We start from the raw sequence: 25,674 nt of genomic DNA, 5'->3' as shown, positions 1-25,674 counted from the left end.
ACAATTGGGCTTGCACAACGCTGCGTTTGAGCCCTGATGCGTGTAATCGCTCGCTTAAAGGACGGTTTATTTCTTTATCTTCGCATACGTGTCGTTCATCACTGCTGGTGCCTCTATAAAATGCCGTCTTCATTGGTGAAGCCATTTGGGCAGTGTAAGGTCGTCTGGGAGTCGAGATGGGGAGAGATAAGCAAGGAAAAGTGGCATCGTTATGTCTCTTACCACCGAGTGTTAGTGGAGAAGGCGTGGGTGGACGCCGTCGAGCACCACGTGTACGAGGACGAGGGATACCAGGTGCCGGCGCCCCACTCGGTGCGGGCAAATCTTCCATAGCGGTGAGTGAATGTCAGAGCGGCGCTGGGTGTTGAAGTAAACGGTGCCAAAATGAGTGGGATCTTGGGTAATGTTAGTGGCAATAGAGGACGTGGTTGTTATGTGTCGAACACTAATTGGTGTTTGGAATATGTAAAGGCGTGTGCGGTGGTGCGCTCTCCCCCAAGAAACACAGTCACCAACTTACCGGAACATAAACCGCTGCGTAACTATGAGCCTCATCTCCAAGGTCGCGGGTCTGTACCAGAAGTCCATCAGCAAGTCGCTGGGCATGTACGGCCTTAAGTATGACGACGCACTCGTGGACACGGCCGCTGTGCAGACGGCGCTGCACTGGGTCAAGGGTGAGGACTACCAGGCTCGTACCAAGCGTATCGCTCGTGCCACCGACTGCTCGCTAAAGCGCAGCTACCTGCCCGAAGAAATCCAGGCTATTCAGCGCCCGCTCGACTTCTACGTGTTGGAAAAAGCCGTGGAGGCCGACAAGCTTGCCCAGGAGCGTGCCGATCTTACTCGGTGGTAAACAGTTGATAGCTCTGCGAGACTTCAGGAACCGAGAACAGTGGCAGCTACTGAAGCCGTTAGCGTCCACACACAGAAGCTGGACGGTGAACACACAGGGATGCTATCGATCTCTAAAAAGTCGAAGAATGATCAAAGGAGACTGAGAGAAACAAATTTCTCGCGGTTGATACCCTTTGTTCTACTTGCAGATCACGTGAACAAAGAATGAAAACAAAAGAAAAATGAGAAGAACCGAAGCTTTAATAAAGATCTGTGCTCTTTGGTGGGGTTCATGCTATGTTGGTGTTTGAAGGTGACGGTTCCGAGGCGAAGAGACACTTAGTGGGTGTTCATCTTTAGCAAAGAGAATTCGTATACTACTGTACAATGCTCGGCTCCTCTTCCTGGTCGACTGCAAGTACCAGGCCTCCTCGGCCTCGGCCGGTAAGTGCTAAACCAACGAGGAAGGTGCATACCGCTCGGCCAGAGATTGCTTCGCACAGTCAACAGAATAACATGGACGACGAAGAAGACGAAGAATTCGTGGAAGTCGACGATGGAGATGATGGTGACGGTGAGTTTGGTGCCGCAGCGGAGCGAGCGCACCAGCTGCAGCAGCAAGTAAAGCTACGTGTACAACCTCCGCACCCACGTCGACACTCACCTTCATCCGGTATGTAAGATTGGTTGCTCTTTTTAAAAAGGATAAATAGTATGCTGACTGTACAGAAGATGCAAAGTTCACTTTAAAGCCAAAGTTTCGGCCGTCATCGGCACCCGCAAGGAGGCCAAAGTCGGCTTCGCTTGCTCGTCATGCCCTAGACAATGACGAAAAGCTCAGACGATCTCCTGCGTCCATCTCAATCGCGTACCTGCGGGTCGCTGCCGAGAAGAAGAAGACGCGAGATCGCGAGTTTGCAGTGAGTATTACATGTATCACTTGAGCAATTGCACTATTCCAGTTGAGTTTAGCGCATGTATATCCCATTAAAACCACAGCGAGAGCTCTTCCGTGAGGAGAATGAACTCAAGAAGAAAATTTCCGTGAAAATCGAACAGGCAAACAAGATGATGACCATCATCGGCAGCTCAACATCATTCGGTCCAGCTCCAGTATGTGAATTACTGCTGAGAAGCTGACATTATAGGATTGAGAAATTCTCACACTTATTTATTTTCAGGACCGCGATGGTGTTCACATGGTCAAAGTTCTCGATCCGATGGCCGGCGACCGGGTCATCTCAGTCGAAATTTTTCATATCCTCTTCTCTCTATGCCCTCATTCTTGTATTCTTTATGCAGTCAAAGTTATGAGCTTTCCTTAACTATTTTTCTTTCTTCACTTCGCGAGTTCGAGCAGCTTGCATCCGTCCCGTTGGGTCACAACATACAGCAGCATTCCTTACACTCCAGCAATAACGCGATAAACAAACTGTCAAGAACTCCATCTTTTCGTACCAAGAGCATATTGACACGAGACAGTATCGCTCCACGAGCTGCTCGTGTGAGCATTCGACCATCCAGTGCCCAGGCAGCAATCGAAGGAATTCGTCCTCGAACCGCTAAGACCAAGCCTGCCGACCGCTCCCAAGTGCAAGAAGAGCTTCGAAGCGTGTTGGAAGGAACTATCGAACTTACGAAGGTTCTCCAAGAACAGCTCTACGAACTAAAACTCAAAGGTTGGAATGTAGCTCCGCGCTCTTAAACCGCAATCTGATAATAGCTCGAAATTCGAATTTATTCGCAATTAATTGATGTGGTCAATACTTGGTGTTAAAAATCATACGTGATGTGGCAAACATGCAGATTTTGACATACTCACGGCATGGACTCACAGGCATCAAATGCCGAGCGCACGGCTCGATACCTGCACGAGGAGAAGCTCAAGAACCAGGAAAATGGCGAGGCGGATAAGAAGATGGCGTGTCGGTGGTTCCTAGACCGTTCGTTCTACTGCGTCAGTACGTTGTTGTCGTCCATGTCGACGTTGCTGGGGTGTGTGGAGGAGAATGTCATCGCCTAACTGTGCTGTCATTTGACCCGTACCAGCGCCTGGCAATCAGATGGAGCATTTTTACCGATACGGCCAAGTGGATGAGTGCAAGTTCACGTGGAAGAATATGTATCTGTGCTACCGGGCGAGTATGATGGACGAAGAGAAGCGAGAGGACTTTCTCAAGGACACTCCTCTCGATGCATCCAACGGCCCGCAAATTACGGACGTGTGGGAGAAGAAGGAGACCCCAGGCTGGTAGAGTGGTCTACTTTTGATCTGGTTGTTCCTGTCTACAACAAGGATTTAGCAGACGGGATGCAAGTCTTGGAATTTGCACACTTGAATTTCACTCACTCACTTAACTCCATTTCCTAGCACTTGCGTTATGCTCGATAGCTGAACAGTAAGTACATACTTTTGGCTCTCTTTGGGTCCCGTTTCACCTCATTTGTGCTGTGATCTGCCTTGCCTACCGTTGAGCTTCTGCTAGCTTATTTGACTACCCCGACCCACACGACTTCACACCTTAATCTAATCCTTAAGCCATTCCTCCATGCCATGCAGGTCACCAGGTAGCGCAGACGGCAAATTCTGGTCACCGCCATGACCAATAGGCATAGGCAGCGACTCCAGCGAGGGTTCTAACAGCACATCTAACGGGTCCATAAGGTCTCCGTTCGCGCTTGAAAACGGGATCGGTTCGTTGCCAGTAGCAGCGCTGCTGTTGCTTTCGCTGTTCACTGATGTCATGGTGGCAGGAGAAATAGCCTGGTTTATGGGCGAGTTTGCGGCTCCAGGAGCACCACTAACATTGAAGCTTCGCATGGACAGCAGATCCAACTCGTTCTCAATGTTTTGCGTGAGCTGGAAGTCGAAGGCTTCAGTGGAGAGCGGCGGCAGGCCATCGAACGATTTTTTCGAGTTTATCTGCAGGTTCAAGAGTGTGTCGAGGTCTCCAGTCTCCTCGTAGTGTTCGAAAGCCTTGTGTAGCGCGGAATCATCTGACGCAATGAGTAGCATCTTAAGCGAGTCCTTCTGCTCTTTACTGATCTTGCCACTTGCTGCAAGTTTATTCACGAGCCAGAACTTGGACGACAAGCTGCGGCCACGCTTTGATTTGCGAGAGTTCCCCCGTGAGACTCCAGCAGGAGGCTGAATCTGTCCCACAGACTTAATCATGGGTTTAATCATGGGTTCAGGCGTCACCTTGGCCGCTGCATCATTTCCGGTTAGGTTCAAGCTGTCCGATGGGGTCAATCCCGTGCCAAAATCGACGGGAACATCAAAATCCAGCGTGTCCATAATGTCCAGCAGCTCGGGTGGCGGTCCTGTGGTCTCATCGAGTCGGAATCCTTCCAGAGACAGCAGATCTCCGTCTCGAATGGACCGATCCAGAGCGTTCTTCCGAATCTGTAGGAAATAAATAGCGCGCTTAGAACTGTTTTCTTATGTGTGAGTCTAATGGCGATGGTTGGTGGCTTACCACGACGCCTTTCTCGCTCTTCGACTTTGTAGGGTGTAGCAGCACTTTGCACTTGGCAAGGATGCTTGGCGCCGGGTCGTCGTCCGAGTTGGTGATGACTTGGTAGAAGTCACTCAGCACGCCTTCCCACTCAAGTGGGCGCTGCAGACACACGAGCGATGTGACGCCCGTCAGTGGATTGAGCAGCAGCACACGGATCACCTCGCCCATAATTGCGAACGTCGAGCGGCCAATTTTGTATGTGGAAGCTGTTTTGGCGTCAGGGGGAGACGGAAAAAAGCCAGCCTTCCATCGCGCGCTGATTGGCTGAAAGTGGAAATGATTACAGACCTCGTATTATGTAATCTGGAAGTCTTTTACAAATAATGAAGCTATTTTCGTTTATTGGCTACAGTCTGAAGCTGTTTAATTAAATAGTCTTCTTCAGCTGATTGTTTTGTTTTACGACTGTCGCTTATTTGAGCTGCTGTAGAGTATAATAATTGGGGGCGGTGCAGACTTGCGACCACGGTGCTCTACGCTTGTGCTTGTTGTCAAGTACAGCTTGTCATGTGGAGCAAAACAGAGTGCAGTGCTGTCGCATACTATCCGATAAGTAATGTGTATTGCGCCGCTTGTTTGGGCTCACCTTCATATCGTGTGCTGGATATTTTTGGGGGCAATCACAATTTGTGATTCACAAAGCGAAGCCATTTCGCCTTTCGTACGGGAAAGACAGGCGTCTTGAATTTAAGACGTGGGCGTTTTCCTGGTCGAAGAAATTTGGTCCGGGTCTAGTAGTCTACCGGTAGGTAAACATGGCACACGAATACGATGTCGACAATTACCAAATGTTTGGAATCTATGCTATGGATAGGGATGCTCCTGTGCAGCCCCCCCCCACCCCCCTCTCCACTGGAGAGGGGGGGGGCTAGACTCTACCCCACAAGGACAGTGGACAAATCGTTTTCTTCTGAAAAATTTGAAGCTCGAAGATTAATTGATTCGGTCTCCAAAACTCAGGGTGCTCCGAAAAGTGAATGAAATGTGCGCATCATACATAGAACTGTGCCTTCAACGCACCAATTTAGTTACCTAATAATGGCTCCAGTACCATTTTAAAAGACGTACCGCTCACTAGCTATTAATAAGTCACACATGATTGACGTTGGTGTGTGAGCTAGATAGCTTGGGAAGCGATTTGTGAGGACTCTTTATAAATAATTACTGAGAAAACAACGTATCCTGCGTCGACACCAGACAGCAGCGTTGCGATGATGCGCAACCGGTAGCCATTTGTCAAGCGTGACATCCAATGTAGTATGGGTTTTGTGGTGTCCGTTGGGTTACTGAGTACGTAAGTACGTAGTATTATTATTATAGTGAAATATGTTTTTGATAAAAAATGGCTTAGCTCTGCAAGGTGATAGTGCAGTTACTTCAGAGCCAGTGGAGCTCAGTTAAATGATCACCACTGCAGTTTATTTCGGCAGTAACAGGTTTTACTTGCAGCATCGCTGACGTCTTGGCACGGGTGTGCTCTGCGATCACTATACAACGTTATGTTATCCGATCTGGTTATAGATATTTTGGGGCTGCAATGTACGAAGGAAAGAAGAAAGCAACACGAAAAGCAGGATTGTGTGGCTATTTATCTAAGATTGCAATTTGATTTACACTACCGAAGAAACCATTTCGAATACGACGTCCAGTTTTAACCAGGTTACTTCTTACACCTTATTGGACACACGCGAGCTCATGAGGTTTTCCCGAAATTCCTTAGCGGACACCGGCCCGTTGCCTGCCTCCAAACGCGGCTTCACGCGGTACATAAAATATAGAGCTCCCACAGCAAAGTATTCGATGGCAACAAGCACAGATGCCAGCAATACGTAGCTGGACGTACCGCTGTAGATGATCGAAACCAGCGAGAAGATACTGAGGATGATGCAAATCACAGCACCGGGAATGCCGAACGGGCTTCTGTACGGACGTGGGCGCTCCGGTTCCCAGATGCGTAACATGATGAAGGCTGTAAGTTGGAACATGTACGACACGATGGCTCCGATAAGCGAGAGGTTGATCATCACCGATCCAAGCTTCGCGTCGCCGATAGCGTAGTGTAGCACAATCGCCAGCACCAGGGCAATGATACTTCCCGTAATCAATGCAACATGAGTCGTTCCGCGCGTCGGGTGCAGCTTCGTCAGCATTTGCGGTAGATATCCGTCGCAGGCGATAGCGTACAGCAGTTTTCTCATACAGAAGACGAACGAGTGGAAACTCGAGATTAAACCAATGAGGAGAAGCCAGGAGCAGCCGGAGGTGGTGCTGTTGTCTCCGAAGATGGTCTGGTATCCAGTAAGGAGCGGCGAAGTGTTGACGTACATTTCATCAGCTCCAGGGTCGATCATGGAGCTGAAGATGACGGTGCAGAACGAAATCACAATGAGCGAAATAATCGAGGCGATGAGACCACGCGGCATGTTTTTTGTAGGCTCGATGGTCTCGTCGATAGCCAGAGGAAGCTCTTCAATACCCAGGTAAAACCACAGTGTGAAGGACGCACCTTCAAGAATACCATCCCAGCCGTTGTAATTCCAGTCGCGGTCGACTACCCACTTTTGGTAGTCGATCACCGTGGCAGCTCCGATGTAGAACACGGCCAGTAGGACCACCGAGACAATCAGGGGTGCTCATAATGTAATTATTAAAACAATTAATTGAGATTTTTAAATTTAATTATTAATTGGTAGTACAAAATTTAATTTTAAAAGTTTCCCCAATTTTTACAGTAGCAGACACAGTAAAAATATTGTTTTTTACTGTGCTACTCACCTCAAGCATTGACAACCAGTAGTTTTAAAACCGAGAAGGAAGCTAACAAGACGCTGAATCCATTCATCCACGCATACTAGCACATTAGTCATTCTGCAATTTACCATGCCCCTCGAAACTCGCATTCTTGTCCGCACTCTCACGACCCAGGAGACGCCTGGGTTGTACAGCTGTAACAGCTGCTCCAAGGCGATCAAGTCCGTTAACGGCTACACTAATGTGATTAACCATCTCAAGCGCTACCACCCTACCTACGCAACCGACGCCGAAGCTGCACTTCGGACACAGAACCTTTTGTCGCTGCGTCTTGTTGATCAAGCCACCACCGATATGTTTCGTTGGATTGAGTGGACGGTGATGGATAGTCTACCCCTAACGTTTTGTGAGCGGGAAATGGTTCGTCAAAACGCCAAGCTTCCTCGCACTTGCGCCAGAACGCTAAAGCTGTATCTGGATGGAATGGTGCTCGCCGTTGTGCCGTCCATCGTTAAGGTTTTGCCTACGCGGTTTGGTATCGTCCTGGACGGATGGACAAGTGGTGGACGACACTTTATTGCGATCTACGCTGTTTTCGATGATAAGGACAGTATTGAAGTCCCCCGAAAGAGTGACTACCAAGATGACCTGGAGTGCCACTCACGCCAGTTTATTTTGCTGGCGTTTAGCCCAATGGAGGATGAGGGTGATTTAAGCGCTCAAAGTCTGTTTGACTTGATCGCGGACACCTTGAGCCGCTACAAGCAGCCATGGGAGTCGGTAGCCTTCATGGTTGGTGACAATTGCAGTGTAAATCAGTGTATTGGCCGTCGGGTTGGAGCTATCCCGCTAATCGGGTGCGCTAGCCATCGTTTTGCACTGGCAGTGAAGGACTTCATGAAGCAAGACGAAGGACTAATTGATAAAGTCCACAACCTGATGAAGAAGCTAATTACGATCAAGGGAAGAGCGCTGCTGCGCTCCCACACGAGTCTTTCGCCTGTTATGCGCAATGATACACGCTGGTCAAGTACGTACGAGATGCTGCGACGCTGCACGAAACTGGAACCGGTGTTGCGCTCACTAGATGACGAAACCGTTGCTGCTTCGGAATTGGAGCCGCTTTTGTTAAGACGCTCGGAAAACATTCGCGTCATTTCACTACTTGCTGATTTGACCAACTTTGAGTCGGTTACTAAGACTCTTCAAGGTACAAGTTTGACGCTATCCGCCGCTCGGCGCCTTTTCGACAACGCTATTTCCAAATACCCGGAAATGAAACCCCGACTGTCCCCAACCGCCGCAATCGTCAATTATCCTGCACTCGAATCCGGTCTGGTCAAGATCCAGCGAGGTCAATCTCTCACGCCGCCTGAGCGAGCTGCCTGTGCGGCGTTTCGTGTCACCAGCAGCCCTGATAAAGATGAAGCTGAAGAGAGCCCTGAAGGTCCGTCATTTGCAGCTCAAGCGCTCAAGAGGCTCAAGACGAGTGCGTATGTCGACGTCGGGTACGTACCGCCTACATCGAATGAGTGCAAGAGACTTTTTTCACGTGCAAAGCTTATATTTAGTGACGTGAGGAAGACTATGGATCGCGTCACTCTGGAGACGCTAGTCTTCCTGCACTGCAACCGTTCACTGTGGAGTGTGTACACTGTAGAAGAAGTTCGAGCTACAATCCGCCGCAATTCTGGCAATTCTGGCAATTAACTCAATAATTCATTCTTGATGTTTTCAGGTCAAGATTAATCTAACATTTTAATTTTCACAGCCCTGGAGACAATCGTCACGAATACTTGGACACGGAAAGTCATCTCGACACCGACGACATTGAGTGTCACGAAGATGATGTAGCATGCGATCCACCAGATCGGACCGTAATCTTCTCCGACACCAATGAGCACAGCGAAGTACGAGGCGATTCCTGTGGCGGCAACGGCCGTCGTAACGACAGCTTTAAGGCATTCGGCAATACCAGCGAGGAACGCAGCCGTCTTGCCAATACCGTGCAGTGCGAACACGTACGGGCCGCCCCCGTGGGGAACTGTTGCCGACAGTTCCGCAATGGAGAACGACAGCAGCACATATTGCACCGTCACGATGGAGAGCAGGATCAAAAGACCATCAAAGCCAGCGACCAGCGACGACTGCCAGCCGTAGAAGTTACCGCTAATGACGGTACCCACACCCAAAGCCCAGAGGTGCGGCACCTTGGCATAGCGGTGAGTGCTCTCGCCTTCGATGATGGGGCCGTTGATACTCAGGTTCGAGATGCGATTCATCTAATAAGGCTTCTGGGAACGAGTTGGTCGGAGTTAGATCGTTGCGGGGCGTAGTAAATTGCAAAGTGAGCGATCGATAGAGGGGTCATTTTTCCGTCGAAAGACCCGACTTCCTGATCTACGCCTCCTTCATGGCAGACCTGGCACAGCGGCAGGACATTGCACAGCTGGGTGCTCTCGAGAGCGCAAAAAGCGCAATGTGCGAGCGTACGCGGCTCCAAGGGCAACGAGTACAACGTGAGTTCAAGGACCTCGTACGGTTCGGCCAGCGCACACGGTCATTGGTTGTCAGTGACAATGTCACGGGTGCGTCGGCAATTTCGGATTGGCTGCCAAGCTGGCAGTCCGAGCGGCGGGATCACCAAATGAGGATTAAAAATCTTAGCTAGGGCAAAGGAGGTGACCTGCAGGCTTTTGCAGCGGATGCCTTCAGTGATCACCGTAATGGAGGCGGCAGTAACAATTGCTCTCGAGCAGTTTGCTTGAAGGGGTGAGCCTGTCTCAATCCCCGTCTTTGGACTCTATTTCGCTGACCGCTCGGTCAGCACAAAGTTTGTAACCGTGCAACAACTCGCCGGGCTTCGATACGCTGCCGATGGGTCGAAGATCTGCATCTACATTCGTGAAAATGTATCCCCATTCGCTACGCTGTTTTTAGTGGCTGTTCCCGACACCGGCATGAAATGGAAGTGAAAAGTACAGTGCTGCACCCCGTTTTCGCGCCCTTGGACCTTCGATAAACTTCTGGATGTGATGATCCTGAATCCAAATGAACTTATCTTTGTAAGCTAAAATCTGGTTTATTTGCAAAGCTATATGGTCCACCCCCGCGAAAACGGGGTGCAGTACTGTACATGTATGATCGCTCGGAGCCGGGCGTCGACTCGAGGCCTCCTGAAACATACGGCATGCGGACGGGGATGCTCTGTAAGCACAGCTTTGCCGCGCGACCGCTGCGTGTACAGTACTGTATCAATAGCAAGGATGTTCTTTGGCGTCCACGAAAGGTGGCAGCATTTTGGAACTTCCAATATGCTTCCAATTTGGAAGTGACCGGCAATGACGAGCATCTTGCACCACTGCCATCACAGTTGCTAGTACAGCACTGTAGCAGCACGAGATATAAATCTCGACTTGTGAATCGCAAGGTGCCCAAGATTGCCGAACTGTCGTAACGTCAAACTTCAGTTTGATGCCTGAGCAGGGCCGACACTGAAGGACCGGCTGTAAGTCATCTATAATCCATTTGTTGCTGAGCGACGAAAGGATGTCCACACCACCACCTTCGAGCATGATCGAAATCGAGGACACTACATGTATCCCAAAATGTTCATGATTCGACGACTGACATTCCTAAACCACTCCGCGGTGATGAGTATCGACGCAGCAAATATCGTCCCGGCCTTGACTCAAGGCCGGGACACAGCTCTTAAGGCTTGACTCAAGCCTTCTGGTTGAACAGCTCTCAAGCCTTTAGTGCTGTTCAACCAGAAGCTCAATGTGCGAGCGTACAGAGCGGTCAAGCAAAACTACATTAGTTGAGCAAGAATGAACCAACGTGGACGGGGCGCAGCAACCATTTTGGAAACTGTGTGTACATGTAGTCTTCCAAGTTGGAGCTTCAATTTGTCTGTGTCGATCCTATTGGATGATCACTTCAACTAAGGCCCGCAAAACATTTCACAACTTTATTGCAATTTAAAAAAATCTCTACTCGCCACGTACTTTCAAAGCACAGGCTTTTCAAACCTTGGACGAAGTGTTGCTCAACAGATTTTCACGGAGTTTCGGCGTAGGAGCCGCGTCGATGCGTGGCTTCACCCGCATGAAGAAGTACACCGCGCCGATGCCAAAGTACAGAATTGCCACAATGATGGACGCCAGGAACTCGTAGCTCGATGTTCCGCTGTAGATAATCGACACCATGCCGGCAACGCACAATGCCATTGAGAATAAGCAAACAGCAACGAAGTACAGAGCAAAAGAGCGTCATTCGTTTTGACGGGGGGAACGTCTGGGTTCGCAGTGGGCTTCCCAGTGTTAAAAAATTGCTGAGGTTTTCAGGAGAGATCATTTTTGCTACGGTCTTACAAGATGTGAAAATAGTTCTTTAAAAGCTGCTGTCTGTGCCGTGAAAAACGCTTTTGACCAATTACATCTATGTAATAGCAGTCTGACAAATTTTAGATCTCGCAGAAGGTGAAAATAAATAAAACAAGGTGTGTAGAAAAAAGTTCATTAAGAAATAAAAGATACTAATTTTCAGTTGGTGGCGCCTTCATTTTTTTTAAGTGTCTCCTGGCCCTTTCTAGATACCAAAGGGTCGCAAGGCAATGAGGTTGGAAGCACTCCGTTGCGAATGTGGTGCTTCGAAACTCGGGGGGTTGTATGTATTGTCTCCCCCACACGCAATGACAGATTCTATAATAGTATTTATTGTGCTGTCACAAAGCACTTATCTATCGTCTTACTTGGAAGATCACAGTAAGCTTTTTCAACTTCCGCAATTAAAACATCGACCTTGTACGTTGGTGTTCGGTATTGAACCGACTGTAGCGAATTAAACAGACCCAAGTCGAGTACGTTCATATCGGGTGACTTCGCTGGCTGGTATTTGATAGCGATGTTGACAACATCAACATTTGTTGTGCCTGCCGTTAGAGCGATCAGACGGCAGCACATCATGCTTATCTGCACAGCTGACACGTATTATGTAGCTGCCAGCCACAAATTAGAAAATAGCAAATCTCTATGGCAGTCGTTATATCACCCGAATGGCAACATGCTTTAGGATTTGCACACACCCGAGTGCGCCCGAATGTGTCCGAGCTACCCGAATGGGGGCATTCGATGTATACATGCGAATCATGTATAGCTGGATAAATAGTTCAGTGAAGTGTAGCCAAGTTCAATGACATCCCAGGCAGTGTCAGAGTAAAATGCATCAGAAATGTAAAGTCTCATATTATGCCGAAGAAACTTACACAGACATACAGAGGTACCGGTATCGTAGAAGCTGCAACCTTTGCTTGTTCACATATCCCACGTCAGAAGCTCCCGTAAAGGCTTCGAATGCCAAGAGAACGTAAATGCCACAATTGTAGTTGTCGGTCTGGATACCAATGCTCGATACGTACGACTGGTGATGATACCTATCCTTCGGTATCGGTAGGACCCCCACCAATTTGTGCGCGATAGCTCGGACGCTGGCCGCATAGGATGATGACATCGGGTCGTAAGTGTATATGCTTTCGGTCGATAGGTCGATCATGATAGCGCACCAATGATTTCCATTACAATTGATAGGAACGAGCACCTTTTCGTCCGAAACCCCGGCGAAAAGAGACGCAAGGCCCTCCATGTCTGTAGTATTTTTCCCGTTGACAACTACACCGACGTGGCTCGAATCAATGGTGACCACCCCTGGTGTGGACGCAAACATCACGTTCATCACCGCATACATGCACTCGTCCCCGAGTGACCCTCTGGCAGCAAGGTCTAGTAGATGTATCTGTGCTCCAATGTTAGTCTTACTAGCCTTATTTCGAGGTAGTACAGTGACAAGATGACGTACCGAGTCAGAGCGAATCTGTAGCTGCTTAAGCTTGTTTGGTATCTCATGGTCTGCTTCAATAGTGTAGTCCGGGCTAAGCGGCTGGGTGAAGTCGATTCGGCTGATCCAGTTCAGCGTTTTGTCAATAGAGTCGAAGATTGTAATTGCGTGATGCCAACCTTTCATCATTCGTAATGTCGTTGTTGAGAACACACCCAGACTAATAATCTCGACCGATACGTCTCTCTCCGATAATCCAGACGTTTTGCGTTGAAGCGCGGAAACCTTCGCGTCACACTTTCTGAGTATGTCTTTGGAAAGCACTCGAGTCAGCAAACTTGAGTCTGTCAGCGTCTTGCCTGCAGGGAGTTTGCTCGTCTGTCGGGCCACTGGGGGTTTAGGCTTAGTCCCAAATGTATACACTTGTAGTCGTCGAGCAAGTTCAGCGGAGGATGAATAGGTAGCGTTCGTGGAAAGGCTTTCGTGAACGGACCGCAAGCTTATTTGCAAGTCAAACAGCGTTGAATCTGCCTCTACACTCCGAATCAGCCTGTTTCGGTTTGCTTTCTTTGCTTTTGGCGTGACTTTAGGTCCCCCTCGGTGACGCACTGGACTCGCAATTTCGAACTCCACATCTCTGTCTTCAATATCAACTGTAGATAATCTGGATGTAGTCGCCTATTGATCTCCTTCACTGGCTTGAGCTACTGATGGTGTTTCATTGACTGGTTTTGATAGTGCAGAAATGCTATGTTCGGGCGCAATCGGGCTCGGTTCAGGCACAGTTGGTCTCATATTAACCGCGGTTGTAGGTGCCACAGCCTCTCTCAGATACTTCAACACGTGAAACTGACAGAGCAGTATAGAGGCATCCGGAAACGCTGCCCTGAGTACCGACAACTCCGTAAAGTCTTTGTCGATAAGTATGCTTTGGACTCGAGTCCATGCCGGATTGTTCTGCTTAAACTCCTCGATTGCAGTGACGAGAGTGTGACGACGTTCATTCTGCAGAAGGGCGTGCTGAACAAACTGTCCGTGGCCGAAAACATCGTGCGCCATGAACGAAAATACCTTGTACTTAGAAGCATTGGTGCAGAAGGTTTGGCGGTTGACGACATGATTGTGTACGGGGTTACACTTTGTGATACAAACTGCAAACGCGTGCTTGGCTTTGTCAGCTAGTCGGACGCAGGCGTTGATCTATGCCAGATTTATTAACGTTAGTACCGATAATTGAGACAATAGTACCCGCAATGCCCGAACAAACCCGAACGAACCCGAGCAGAAGTAAAACTTGAAGCCGTATCTTACCTGGGCTTTGCAGTCCGATAACCGGGTCTCTTGACGTGGGCGCTTGCTGTTTCCCTTCGACTTGTACTTGCCGAAGCAAGTACAGACTAACGTCTTCGCGTAGTATTTCCATTCGGACGGGATTTCAGGTGCTTTAGAGTTCTTGTTTCGGATGTCTGTGTTACGACGCTCAACGGTCGTGTTTGTACGAACACGGAAGACCTTCATAGCACACAATGGGATCAGCAAAGAAGCCTATTGCAGTGTAAATCCACTTTACCTGGTAAGATGCGGCAAAATACCGGTCTAAATACGAGTGGAAAGCGTCCCACGATGTGAAGTGGTGCTTGTCGGGCACAGCCAGCGTTACATTGATAGACTCAGAGTCGTCGGTGTTGGTCCAGTCGCTGGAGCGGCTGCTGTTGTCGCCAGATTCCATCGAGAGCGATTAGTCGACCAATTCCTTTTCGCTGGACTCGACCGAGACGTTGGATGCGTCATCATCGCTTCGTGACACTGATCCACGACGTTTTTGAGACGTCCGCGCCCTTAGCTCCATCTACAACGTTTGCGCCGATCGATTCTTGCCCTGTGCACCCAGTCGGCTCGGCAGCACGCGCAGATTCGTGGCGATCGTCCAGCAGTATTCAGACGAAAAATGTGTGGTCGCCCCCCTTTACTATACGGTATACTTTGTCCGGAAAGGGGTATTTATCTGAGGAGGTTTAGGGTCGACTCGACTCAGATTTGGCAGATTTTCATTCGGGCAAATGAATCACTCTCAATCTCTATTCTTAGTCTAATAATAGCCAATGATATCATGTAATTTTCTGCGGTAGATGGAACAGAGTGGTACTTGCAAAGCACAGGCTGTTCAAACCTTGGACGAAGTGTTGCTCAACAGATTTTCACGGAGTTTCGGCGTAGGAGCCGCGTCGATGCGTGGCTTCACCCGCATGAAGAAGTACACCGCGCCGATGCCAAAGTACAGAATTGCCACAATGATGGACGCCAGGAACTCGTAGCTCGATGTTCCGCTGTAGATAATCGACACCATGCCGGCAACGCACAATGCCATTGAGACTAAGGCGCCAGGGACTCCGAAAGGGCTACAGTAAGGGCGCGGTCGGTTCGGCTCCTTTAAACGGAGGCTGATGAACGAGGTCAGTTGGAAGCTGTACGAAATCACGGCGCCAATCAGCGCGAGGTTGATCATCACAGACCCGAGACGGGTGTCACCGATAATAAAGTGCAACAGCAGTACGACAGTGAAGCCTATGGAGCTACCAGCGATCAATGAGACATACATCGTGCCTCGAGTAGGGTGTAGCCTCGTCAGGATCTGGGGCAGATAGCCATCACGAGCAATAGCGTAGAGCAGTTGACCCATACAGAAGACGAATGAGTGGAAACTGGCAATGAGACCGAGAATGAGCATCCAAGAGAAACCAGACGTAGTGCTATTGTCACCAAACACGCTTTGGTAGCCAGTGAGAAGGGGAGACGAGCTGCTGTATATTTCCTCGGCACCCGGAGAGATCATCGAGTTGAAAGTAACAGTGCAGAATGCCAGACACGCCAGCGTGGAGATTGACGTGACAAGTCCGATCGGCATGTTGCGTTCCGGGTTGACGGTCACCTCAATAGCAAGAGGAAGCTCCTCGATGCCGAGGTAGAACCAGAGAGCGAAAGAATAGCCTTTGACGGCGCCATCCCAGCCTTCTGGATATTTCCAGCCCACGTTTGACACCCACTCGGTGTACGATACTTTGGTCGCTGCGCCAACGTAAAATACCAGTAGAATCAATACCGACACGACCGTCGTGAAGGCCTGGACACGGAACGTCATCTCGACGCCCACGATGTTGAGCGACACGAAGAGCACATAGAAGATGAGCCACCAGATTGGACCGTAGTCCGAGCTCAGACTCAGTAGCTGGTTCATGTACGAGCTGATGCCAGTGACCACCACCGCGCAGGTGATGACGACCTTGAGGCTCTCGGCCAGGCCCGCGAAGAAGGCGGCGCGTGGGCCGATGGCATGCAGTGCGAAGACGTAGGGACCACCACCCGACGGTACCGTCGTGGACAGTTCGGCGATAGAGAAGGCCAGCAGCACGTAGAGCACCGTGACGAAGGACAGGATGATGAGCAGTCCGTCAAAACCCGCTACGAGGCCCGATTGCCAGCCGAAAAAGTCGCCGCTGACGACGGCGCCCACGCCCAGCGCCCAGAGATGAGGTGCTTTAGCGTAGCGTCGGGACTCCGAGGCATCGTTCACGCTCTCCGACATGGCGCTTGGACAGTATGTCGACAGATGAAGAATGGCCAACATAACCTCTTCAATTGCGGCTTTCCGCTGATACAATTAGATGTGTAGAGAGGTGTACGGATGCCATCCGTCCTAAGAACCGTTTGACAGCTTCAACTTAACTGGAATCGGAATCTCTTGGTCACACGTCATTGGATTTTTGATGTCTCTAAACACTACCATTGGATGAAATGTGCTGCTCACAGCTCCAGTTCGTTACGAAACAGACGGAATCTGGATGGGGGGTCGCGTAATGGAGCGTGCTAATGCGAACACTAGCGAGATGCTCTTTCGTGTCCGGCTCTTTGATTCGCCAAAACCTTCAAAATGAATCCTCTTCTGATTGAACAAAAAGGGAGAGGGAAACCTCAGCATCCCCACTTGACGATCTTCCTGCAGCTCCATCCTTCCCCCATCTACACTGCCCCGCAATGACGCCTCTGGACTACCGCTGGGCGCACGCCGTCAACTCCAATGCCTTGTTGACGTCGGTGCAGCGTCAGATCCAGCTGGCGGAGCAGCGTCACTTCGCCACTTCAGACTTTGACAATGCTATCGAGGCCGACATCATCTGGAGCGAGGTCAAGGAGATTCCCGTCATGGGCCACCCACCTGCCACCGACGGCGACTTATCCGTTGCACAATTCTTGGATGTCATGTTGGAGCTCACTGCAAAGTTCCAGAGCTCGATGCCAAGTAATGAGACCCCGTTGATCGTGAAGCTCGACTTCAAGAGCAGTCGTGCGTTCGAGGCGTCGTTAGCAAAGCTGGCCAAGTTCGTGACGCAGTTCCCGTTTAGCAAGGGCATTTTCATCAATGCCGACATATTGCCGGGTCCTGCGAACTCGAACTTCGTGGCTTTTGACGCAGAAACGTTTTTGAAACAGGTCAATGACCTTAGCGAGTGTGACGATGGAAAACACCGTCACAAACTCGTGCTTTCAGTCGGGTGGACGACGGCGAACTCCAATGAGGAAGAGATCCATCGCGAATACTCTTCAGCTATGGTTAACAATATGTTGCGGGTCTTAAAACCATACGGAGATAGCATAAGTGTGACGTTCCCACTGCGCGCGACAAGTGTGCGCAAGTCGTGGCCAGCGTTGCGCGCGTTACTTGCGCCGAAAAACTATGGCTTAACGCTTTGGTGGGCAATCACTCAGATGTCCAATGATGAACTAGAATGGTTGTTTTCAACACTGGAGCTTGAGACTCACGAGGATGTCACCGGTGTTGTAACATACGCTGGACGAACCTTTTACGACATCAAGGGCTTCGACAGCTTTTGGGGCAGGAGGGGATACTCAAAGCTTCCGAATTGAGAGACTACATGTCGAAATATGTACAAATCGCATGAAGCTCGCAAGTTTAGCTCTTGGATACCGACAAATGCTTTGGCTGTTTTCTTGCTTAGAATTTTCTACTGCATTACACCTGCAACTCAAGCATTTCAAAATCACCAAGACTGATCCTACGCTCGCACGGAGGTTCCTTTGCGCTTGATAGTAAAATAAACCCCACTGCCCGACGTCACGGCGTCGTGTGCATGCAGCTTGGAGTTGTGGCCGACAACGCGTTCTTCGGTAGAATTGTCTTTCAGCGCACGCATCTTCGTCTGCACACGTCGAATTGCATAGCGCAGTTCTGCCGTGCTCACCCACTGCAACAACGTCCGATTCTCCATCACGCAGCCACACATTTCCTTGGTGTGTCGAAGACATGACAATCGACTGGGGTTGCACGAGCAGATCACACCCGAGAAGAAAACGTTGTGCCTGCATCGAAAACATTGCCGCACGTCATCCACCTCCATCGACTGCTCGTCCAGCATGACGTCGCCACTCAACTCCTCGACGTTCTCCAATCCGTCAGCGAGAAAAGCTTTCTTGTAGTCGCGTTCTTCGTGGAACAAGCGTCGCAGCTCCTTCAACAGCAACTCACAGTCGGTGAGCGAGTACTCGTCGAGGTTTTGAGTCGACCCGAAGTGGAACACGAACCGATCGTGCGAAAAGATCGAAACGCGACTGTACTTACGGTACATCTCGACACATTCCCGGCCATAGTCGATCCAGTTGGGGAGAACAAAGTTCACTGCCTCGTTGCAGTTGAAACCTTCGCTGAAGCCGCAGTGATAGGCCTTGGGGAAGGTCAGAATGATGTCTCCGGGTTGCTGGACGACAGTAAACACCTTGACACCCCGACCATGCAAGACAGACGGTGGGATCATGGTAGTCAGGTGAAGCAGCAGGTCCGGATTCTCTCGGAAACGCTCGGGTACTTGCGTTCTCATTGCGGCTTCGAACTTCTCGGCATCTGAGGACGGAATTCCGTACCATCGCTTCTTGGCACCTAGGTGCTGGTAATTGATGCTGGACATGAAGTTGTCTTCCGCGTGCCAGCAAAAAGACGCGAACAGCATCCCGCAATAGAGCCACGGTACGTTGACACCGTTGATTGCAGCGCCCAAGTGACGGAGAAGTGAGCCGTACGCGTCCGGCAGGTTGTTCAGATTCCATCCCGTATTGCGGTAGTATTCGGGGTCTGCGAAATCAATCGCTTCCTCTCCTGTGTTCCATAAAACGCAATTATCAGGTGCTGTGAGACTAAGACAAAAGGCTCGTTCGACGCACCTTTCGTTGCCTGAGATGCATAGCGCTTCTTTGAGCGAAGAAATCCACTGCCGACCTGAGAGATGTCAAGATCGTTGGCATATTCCACCTGCAGAGTACAAAAGAAATGTGACCAATCAGCTCCTTGAAACCATCTTCACAGTAATTAACTTGCGGTCACCTGGACACTGGGCTCTCCGGTCTGGATAATCCGCCAGTATTCCTGCTCGATTTCCTCGGACGTCATCGAGTCGGGGTCCAATCCTCTTGACATGAACCAGTTATCTCGAAATGCGTCCGCATCGGCGCGAAACGACTTGAACGTATGCGTTCGTCCGTCGCCGTAAGCATGTCCTTCCTGCAAGTGACAAAGAAACAATTTATTTTTCATTAGATCGAGGTATCAATTTAAGTTAATAAAAACTAACTCCACCGACCTGCAGCTCGTGAATTTTCTGCTTCCTTGTGTCAAACTGCACCCCGTCGTTCTCCAGGTCAATAGCAAACGGTGGATTCCAACCACGCGGTGGCACAATCTTGCAGATACCAGTTCGAGAGGCTTCTTTTTCGATACTGCAAAAACAAGCAAATATCTCAAAAATCCAAACGAAAATATTGTAAAATTTGCAAAAGCGCACCTCGAGATGTACTTGATGGGGTCGGCGAACTGCTCCATGGTCGGGTAGAACACGGCACCTTGCGGCAATGCCGTCGCCCGCACCATCTTGGTGTCCACAACGGACTTGGCCAGCGCTAGCTTCAACATCTTCCTGGCCTCGGGCGAATCTGAGTCCGTGTCTGATTCCATGGTTGCACGCTTTTTTTTGTAACGCCCGCTGCTCCGAGATGTACCGGTGGGACTGGTACCACTGACGGCTGAACGCTGACTTTCAGCTTGTCGGCGCAGTAGAGCTCCTGGAGAAGAGACCGAGTCGCGACTACCGAGCGAAGTCGACGCTGCCTGCGCGCGAACTTGCGTGAAGTGACCGTGGACCGAGTGATTTACCATGGTATCGGATAAAATGATGGCAAAAACGAATCGGCAGCGACTGCGAGCCGCTGGTGGAGTCTCGCTTGACAGTAGCAAAATGCCGGCAGAGGTCGAAATGCTGGAAAAACGGCCACATCCGCGACAAGAACTTGGGAAAGAAACACATTTGACGGGGTTTGCAAAGATTTTCGTCCAATCGTCAACGAGTTTTAATTAAATCGGTGCCCCCAGTTCGGCCTCCCATATTGGCACCAGACTGAAAATGCAACCTGCAATTGCCAATCCGCAACTCGCCGTTACCGTGGCGGAGGATGCGGCAATCGTGGCCATGGCTGCGACCAACAGCAACGAACTGGCTGCAAATACGAACAAGCCGGACGCCGACATGGATCCCAAAAAGAAGCGTAGGAAGATATTGCGCGCAGCGGAGAGCTCCGTGCAACAACAACGCGCAAGCGTGAAACTCAAATCTGGCGCCGATATGACGCTGCAGGTGCGGCAACACTTTGAGAACCGCACGCAAGCCAAGGAGTACATTCAGGATTTTGCACTGGCACAGGGGAAGCGAGCGAAACTGGACCCTAAGACAAGTGGTGGCAAAAACTTCACTTTCGTCTGCAACAGCCAGACGCCGTGCAACTTCGTGGTGCGTGTGTGCAAGTACAAAACCTCACACTTTCCGGGTCATTTCTATGTGAGTTCATTCAACGTCGATCACGGATCCGAATGCACGGGAATGGAGTCGGTGACCACCCGCCAAGTGGTGAATCACATCATGAATGCCAATGCAGCGCTAAGCGGGGTGCCAAAGTTGTCAGGGCCGAGTGTCCGTGCTATCGTCCAGGCGCAAGACGGCATCACTGTGCCTTCTCGCATGGCATATCGAGCGAAGCAAGAGATCACAGGCAACATAATGAAAGACGTCGCTATGGGTATCCAGAAGCTCGAGTCGTTGTTGCTTCAGTTCCAGCAACTCAACCCGTCAACAAAGCTCAACGTTGAGGTCGATCAGTGGTCACATGAGTTTAAACGGGCGTTCTTGATGCTGCCACATGCGCTACTGATACAGCGTAATAGCCTGCGGATCCTGGGTCTTGATGGACTCAATATGGTCCATACAAGCAACTACCAAGGCATGTTCTTGGAGCTTGTGACCAAAGATGGGAATAACGACGTGTGCACGCTCGCCGTTGCTCTTTGTGACAGCAAAAGCGTCGACAACTACATGTGGTTTTTCCAGGGTTGTCTCGACGGAGGGTTATCTCTGGACGTGCCAATGTTTTGCGATCGATCGCCAGCGTTATTGCGCGCTGCTGCGTCGTTTTCCGGTGCTTCGCCCATCTTGATTCAGTGCACTGCGCACCTTATCAGTGCAATGGAGGACACCTTCAAGACGACTTTTGAACGAGATTTGCATCAGTTCGTGTGGCGGGCACAGGCGGCCGACACGCGAGAAGAGTTTGACTCTTTTATTAACTCTCTTAGTCTGGCGAACTCGCGTGCGGCTGAGTATCTTCGCTCCATGGATCCAAATACCTGGGCGAAGCACTGTTTCCTCAAGCGCCATGCTCTCTACGGATGGCAGACGACGAGCTTGGCCGAGTCGGAGAATCCGTCTGTCAAAGTGACTCGGATGTTGCCTCCCTTTGACTTTTTCCAGGGGTATATGGAGCGCAGTATGGGCGATCTCTACCAGCGCAAGATCAATGGTAAGAACTGGCTACAAGCCGGTCGCATTCTCACGTCGTATGCGGCGAAAATCCTCGAGCAGCAGCAACTGGAGGCTGCTGCGTGTTGCGTGTCTCCCAGTGATGGCGACACTGGTATTGCGTACGTCTGGGACGCTCGAAATGCTGCTGTTAAGAAACGCCGAGTGAATTTGAGTACCAAATCGTGTTCGTGTCCGTACCGTGATCAGTATGGACTACCGTGCAAACACCTGTACGCTGCTGCCATCTTTTTCAATAAGGGTGGGGGGTCGTGGGATCTCACGCAGCTCTGCCATCCCGTTTACACGGTGGTCAGCTATACGCAGGCGTATGGCCCATTGGTGGAACCAGTGCAGATCCCCGTGGACGAGGAGCTGGTACGCAACAACACCATTCAGATGAAATCGACGGGTACGAAGCGATGCTCAGTGTGCAAGACGCTTGGCCACAACAAACGGAAGTGCACAGCGTTACAAGTATGATTCGTTAGGTGGTGCGACGTTTGTACTTAATTCTTTTGATTATCTCGCCATTCCAGCGCAACTTACTTATCATGTGCAACTAAAAAAGTTTGCCGTGTTTTGCCACTTAAACCTCATAGGATTTCCTGGTTCAACATACGTTGTTTTTTGTAGCATTTGGTCGTTTATCTTGACATTTGTAAGCTTGACGGTTCACAGGTGGTTTGCCTTTTGACCAATCGTTGCGCGTAGTTTTGACGGTCTTCGATCTTTTTCGTCGAAGATAACGCTTCGGAGCATATTGAGCATCAGTCAAAGATTTGGCAGTTGGCGACAACGCGAGGGGCTCACATCGAGATCCACTGAGTTGAGCGCAGCAGACCTGCGGACGGACCCAGCAACCATGATGCAAAGCCTGCAGCATCTAAGCAGCTACAACAGCAACAGCGAGTTCGAGCCGCCGCAACTGGACCCTCCGACGCGTAAAGAGCGCAAGCCTGTGTGCAAGTGGACGGAGAAGGAAGATCTCTTGATGCTCAAGCTCGTGCAGAAGTACGGCACGCGTCACTGGACTATCATCGGCACTAAACTGCCTGGCCGTAATGGCAAGCAATGCCGCGAAAGGTTTGGCGCGAAGTGATATCAGAAATAATACCCATTGGAATTGAAAACTAACTGAAGCGCTCTTCAGGTGGCACAACCAGCTTGACCCCGCAATTCGCAAAGAGCCTTGGACACCCGAGGAGGAGCGCATCCTAAAGGAATTGCACGACAAGTTCGGCAACAAGTGGGCGGAGATCGCCAAGATGTTGCCGGGCAGGACAGACAACGCCATAAAGAACCACTGGAACTCAAGCAAACGTCGTCTCAAGCGCGGCTTCACTCCGACGTCCACCTCGCAACGCAAACGCCGTGATAGCTCCGGCTCGGACAGCTCTTCCAGCAGGGAAATTTCAGAGATACCGTCGCCTGTGTTAGGTGGAGTCAACGACGTCTATCCACTCAGCACACTGCTCACGGACCAAGTCGACTTTGCAAGTCTGTACCCGAACAATTACCTTCAATCTCCTCTTGCCATTCAAACAGCGCAACTCGGTAGTCCACAGATCTCTCTGTGTTGGACCCCAACGGACGCGACGTACAACCGACTGAACGCCATGTGGAACATCCCCGCGATGCCTAATTGGGTTTCTTCTGGCTTCAGCAACCCTCTGAACAAAGCTACGACGATTGAGCCGAGTAGAACTAAACTGGCGTCTGACCGAGCCCCCGCCATGAACGGCAAACGTATTTTGGACGACACGATTGATGTTAGCAAGATACAGTCGCCGCTTACGAAGAAAGTGAAGAAAGACGACCCATCCCTGGAGATCCTGGCCAACGCGGCACTACTGCAGTCGATAGGCCACACGGTGTAGCTGCTTGCAGACCGATGCGTTTCTTATTTGTACGTGGCTTGCAACAGCAAGCTACCCTTCTATTATTCGTGGGCATTGATATTTAGTAAGTAAAGCATCTCTTTCGCGTTGCATCTGTTGCATTTGATTGGCAAGTTCATCTGATAACTCGTATACGCTTTTGCAGTTCTTTATCCGGATTTGACCTGGATTACAAATTTCAGCGTTGAGACGCATTTCTTTGTATCACTATACACAGTCTACATGTCTTTGGTTCCTCTTACAAAAGGGAATACAAAATTCTGAAAATTTTGCGGGTGGTGCGTCGCAATTTTAGGCCTCACACTCGCCCTTCCTCCCCACCGCACAGAAGATGTTCGGCCAGATCGTCAAGCAGACCGCCAACAAGATGACTGTGGCCGGCCGCCGCGGCATCTCGGCCTCGGCCAAGCGCATGTCCGCCGAGGGCGAGCACCACCAGCACCTGGTGTTCGAGGGTGACTTCCCTAAGGGCCTCGTGCTGGGCCTGACCCTGTTTGTGACCGCGGGCGGCATTGGTGTTCCCGTGATCCTGTACCGCTACCAGAACTGGAAGCACGGATTCCCGCAGCAGTAAGCCGAACAAGCAGAAGAAACAGTACAGAACGAGATGGAAGCTAGCATCAGACGTCGAGTTGCCGCTGAGCTGAAGAAAGTATTTTGTTTGCTTTCTATTTCGAGTTTCTCTACTTTTTCTCTTACTCAGAATATGAAATAAGAGAGGGACAAGAATAGCAGACAAGAAAAATGGACAGATTAAACATGGTTTTTGGTGTTGTGCGTGAGGCCACGAAACTTTACTGTAGTGAGCTACCGAGGCAGGTTAAGCCACGGTTTTGGTCTTTATCCACCCACATCTTACAGCTCCTGTTTCTTGCTCTTATCGTCACCGTACAGGTGCTGGAAGAAGTCCATTTTTTCAACGTGGTTGGTCTTAATGGTCTCACCTCCAGGCTTCCAGTTGGCAGGACACACCTCGTGAGGGTGTGACGCAGCATACTGGAAGGCCTTGAGGATACGTAGCGTTTCGTCGACACTGCGTCCGACCGCGTCATCGTTGATCTGGATGGAGCGGATTGTGCCTTCCGGGTCGATAACAAACAGTCCTCGAAGTGCAGCACCGAACATCTCGTCCTCTTCGTCCGTGACCAGCACGCCGTAGTCCTCGGAGATGCGCTTACTGATGTCGGCAATGAGTGGGATGTTCATCTTGCCCAAGCCTCCTTCACTACGGGGAGTCTTGACCCAGGCTAAGTGCGTGTGGTGCGAGTCTGTGGAGATAGCCACAACTTCGGCATTGATGCTGCGGAATTGGTCCACGCTGTCACTGAAGCTCACGATCTCAGTGGGACACACAAAAGTGAAGTCGAAGGGGTAGAAGAACAAGATGAGCCACTTGCCCCTGTAGTCGCTAAGCGACAACTTCTCGAACTTCTCGTTGATCACGGCGTTTACGTTGCTAAAGGTCGGCGCTGGCTTGCGAGGCGTTACCTTAAAAGCTGACGCGGAGTAGCGGTTCTTCTTCTGGTAGCCTAGCTGTTCCAGAAGCGCCTCCGACACATGGGGGAACTGCACCTCCACACTTAAGCGAGATCATTAGATTGCAAGTCTTTAATTGCCTTATATAGGGAGTTTTCCTCACCTTTTCTTGCTGTTTGAGGGGGATTCCGCACTGATGACGGAGGTGGAGAGCTGAAGTAGGACTGCAATGAGCAGCAGCGCCAACTGAAAGGCACGCATACGCAGCATAGAGGCCTGAACACAGCTCGGGAGGCAAGCGAAATGGGGCGTAGCCGCTGTGGTTGCGACGCGTTTTTCAGTTCAATGACAATAAATCGGTTCGGTGGTGTTGCGTGTGGTTCAAAATGCTGACACCGACCGGATCGTGTATTGAAATTCATGTGGCATTAGCCTCTGACGTGT

General features: G+C 50.4%; 11 protein-coding genes across 11 annotated transcripts; 6 read left to right on the top strand and 5 right to left on the bottom strand.

The window, feature by feature from the left end:
- Positions 1 to 490: 490 nt before the first annotated feature.
- Positions 491 to 1,135, top strand: PITG_00997 (uncharacterized protein; the record flags this gene model as incomplete). Its single annotated transcript, XM_002909481.1, has 1 exon — positions 491 to 1,135. The coding sequence occupies one exon, from the start codon at positions 545 to 547 to the stop codon at positions 854 to 856; it is 312 nt and encodes a 103-aa protein (XP_002909527.1).
- A 434-nt stretch (positions 1,136 to 1,569) lies between these two features.
- On the top strand, positions 1,570 to 2,542 carry PITG_00996 (uncharacterized protein; the record flags this gene model as incomplete). Its single annotated transcript, XM_002909480.1, has 7 exons — positions 1,570 to 1,576; positions 1,660 to 1,757; positions 1,837 to 1,950; positions 2,019 to 2,081; positions 2,189 to 2,206; positions 2,300 to 2,341; positions 2,405 to 2,542. 7 exons carry the CDS (start codon positions 1,570 to 1,572, stop codon positions 2,540 to 2,542), a joined length of 480 nt encoding a protein of 159 aa, XP_002909526.1.
- Positions 2,543 to 2,662: 120 nt separating this feature from the next.
- Positions 2,663 to 3,199, top strand: PITG_00995 (uncharacterized protein; the record flags this gene model as incomplete). Its single annotated transcript, XM_002909479.1, has 2 exons — positions 2,663 to 2,798; positions 2,887 to 3,199. 2 exons carry the CDS (start codon positions 2,663 to 2,665, stop codon positions 3,090 to 3,092), a joined length of 342 nt encoding a protein of 113 aa, XP_002909525.1.
- A 165-nt stretch (positions 3,200 to 3,364) lies between these two features.
- PITG_00994 (uncharacterized protein) lies at positions 3,365 to 4,540 on the bottom strand (the record flags this gene model as incomplete). The annotated part of the gene is made up of 2 exons (XM_002909478.1): positions 3,365 to 4,243; positions 4,317 to 4,540. 2 exons carry the CDS (start codon positions 4,524 to 4,526, stop codon positions 3,365 to 3,367), a joined length of 1,089 nt encoding a protein of 362 aa, XP_002909524.1.
- A 1,485-nt stretch (positions 4,541 to 6,025) lies between these two features.
- PITG_00993 (Amino Acid-Polyamine-Organocation (APC) Family) lies at positions 6,026 to 7,142 on the bottom strand (the record flags this gene model as incomplete). Its single annotated transcript, XM_002909477.1, has 2 exons — positions 6,026 to 6,990; positions 7,130 to 7,142. The coding sequence occupies 2 exons, from the start codon at positions 7,140 to 7,142 to the stop codon at positions 6,026 to 6,028; spliced, it is 978 nt and encodes a 325-aa protein (XP_002909523.1).
- A 7,966-nt stretch (positions 7,143 to 15,108) lies between these two features.
- PITG_00991 (Amino Acid-Polyamine-Organocation (APC) Family) lies at positions 15,109 to 16,527 on the bottom strand (the record flags this gene model as incomplete). Its single annotated transcript, XM_002909476.1, has 1 exon — positions 15,109 to 16,527. The coding sequence occupies one exon, from the start codon at positions 16,525 to 16,527 to the stop codon at positions 15,109 to 15,111; it is 1,419 nt and encodes a 472-aa protein (XP_002909522.1).
- Positions 16,528 to 16,976: 449 nt separating this feature from the next.
- PITG_00990 (uncharacterized protein) lies at positions 16,977 to 17,867 on the top strand (the record flags this gene model as incomplete). The annotated part of the gene is made up of 1 exon (XM_002909475.1): positions 16,977 to 17,867. The coding sequence occupies one exon, from the start codon at positions 16,977 to 16,979 to the stop codon at positions 17,865 to 17,867; it is 891 nt and encodes a 296-aa protein (XP_002909521.1).
- Positions 17,224 to 20,275, bottom strand: PITG_00989 (histone demethylase, putative; the record flags this gene model as incomplete). Its single annotated transcript, XM_002909474.1, has 5 exons — positions 17,224 to 19,110; positions 19,176 to 19,263; positions 19,336 to 19,512; positions 19,592 to 19,727; positions 19,793 to 20,275. The coding sequence occupies 5 exons, from the start codon at positions 20,161 to 20,163 to the stop codon at positions 18,017 to 18,019; spliced, it is 1,866 nt and encodes a 621-aa protein (XP_002909520.1).
- A 2,402-nt stretch (positions 20,276 to 22,677) lies between these two features.
- On the top strand, positions 22,678 to 23,733 carry PITG_00988 (myb-like DNA-binding protein, putative; the record flags this gene model as incomplete). The annotated part of the gene is made up of 2 exons (XM_002909473.1): positions 22,678 to 22,939; positions 23,007 to 23,733. 2 exons carry the CDS (start codon positions 22,722 to 22,724, stop codon positions 23,731 to 23,733), a joined length of 945 nt encoding a protein of 314 aa, XP_002909519.1.
- Positions 23,734 to 24,085: 352 nt separating this feature from the next.
- PITG_00987 (uncharacterized protein) lies at positions 24,086 to 24,328 on the top strand (the record flags this gene model as incomplete). Its single annotated transcript, XM_002909472.1, has 1 exon — positions 24,086 to 24,328. One exon carries the CDS (start codon positions 24,086 to 24,088, stop codon positions 24,326 to 24,328), a length of 243 nt encoding a protein of 80 aa, XP_002909518.1.
- Positions 24,329 to 24,609: 281 nt separating this feature from the next.
- PITG_00986 (peroxiredoxin-4) lies at positions 24,610 to 25,588 on the bottom strand (the record flags this gene model as incomplete). The annotated part of the gene is made up of 2 exons (XM_002909471.1): positions 24,610 to 25,333; positions 25,394 to 25,588. The coding sequence occupies 2 exons, from the start codon at positions 25,498 to 25,500 to the stop codon at positions 24,610 to 24,612; spliced, it is 831 nt and encodes a 276-aa protein (XP_002909517.1).
- Positions 25,589 to 25,674: the final 86 nt, after the last annotated feature.

This window comes from Phytophthora infestans, genomic scaffold, assembly GCF_000142945.1.
Source record: "Phytophthora infestans T30-4 supercont1.1 genomic scaffold, whole genome shotgun sequence".
NCBI lineage: Eukaryota > Oomycota > Peronosporomycetes > Peronosporales > Peronosporaceae > Phytophthora > Phytophthora infestans.
The sequence above is the reverse complement of the archived record's forward strand: the minus strand, read 5'-3'. Positions and strand labels throughout refer to the sequence as shown.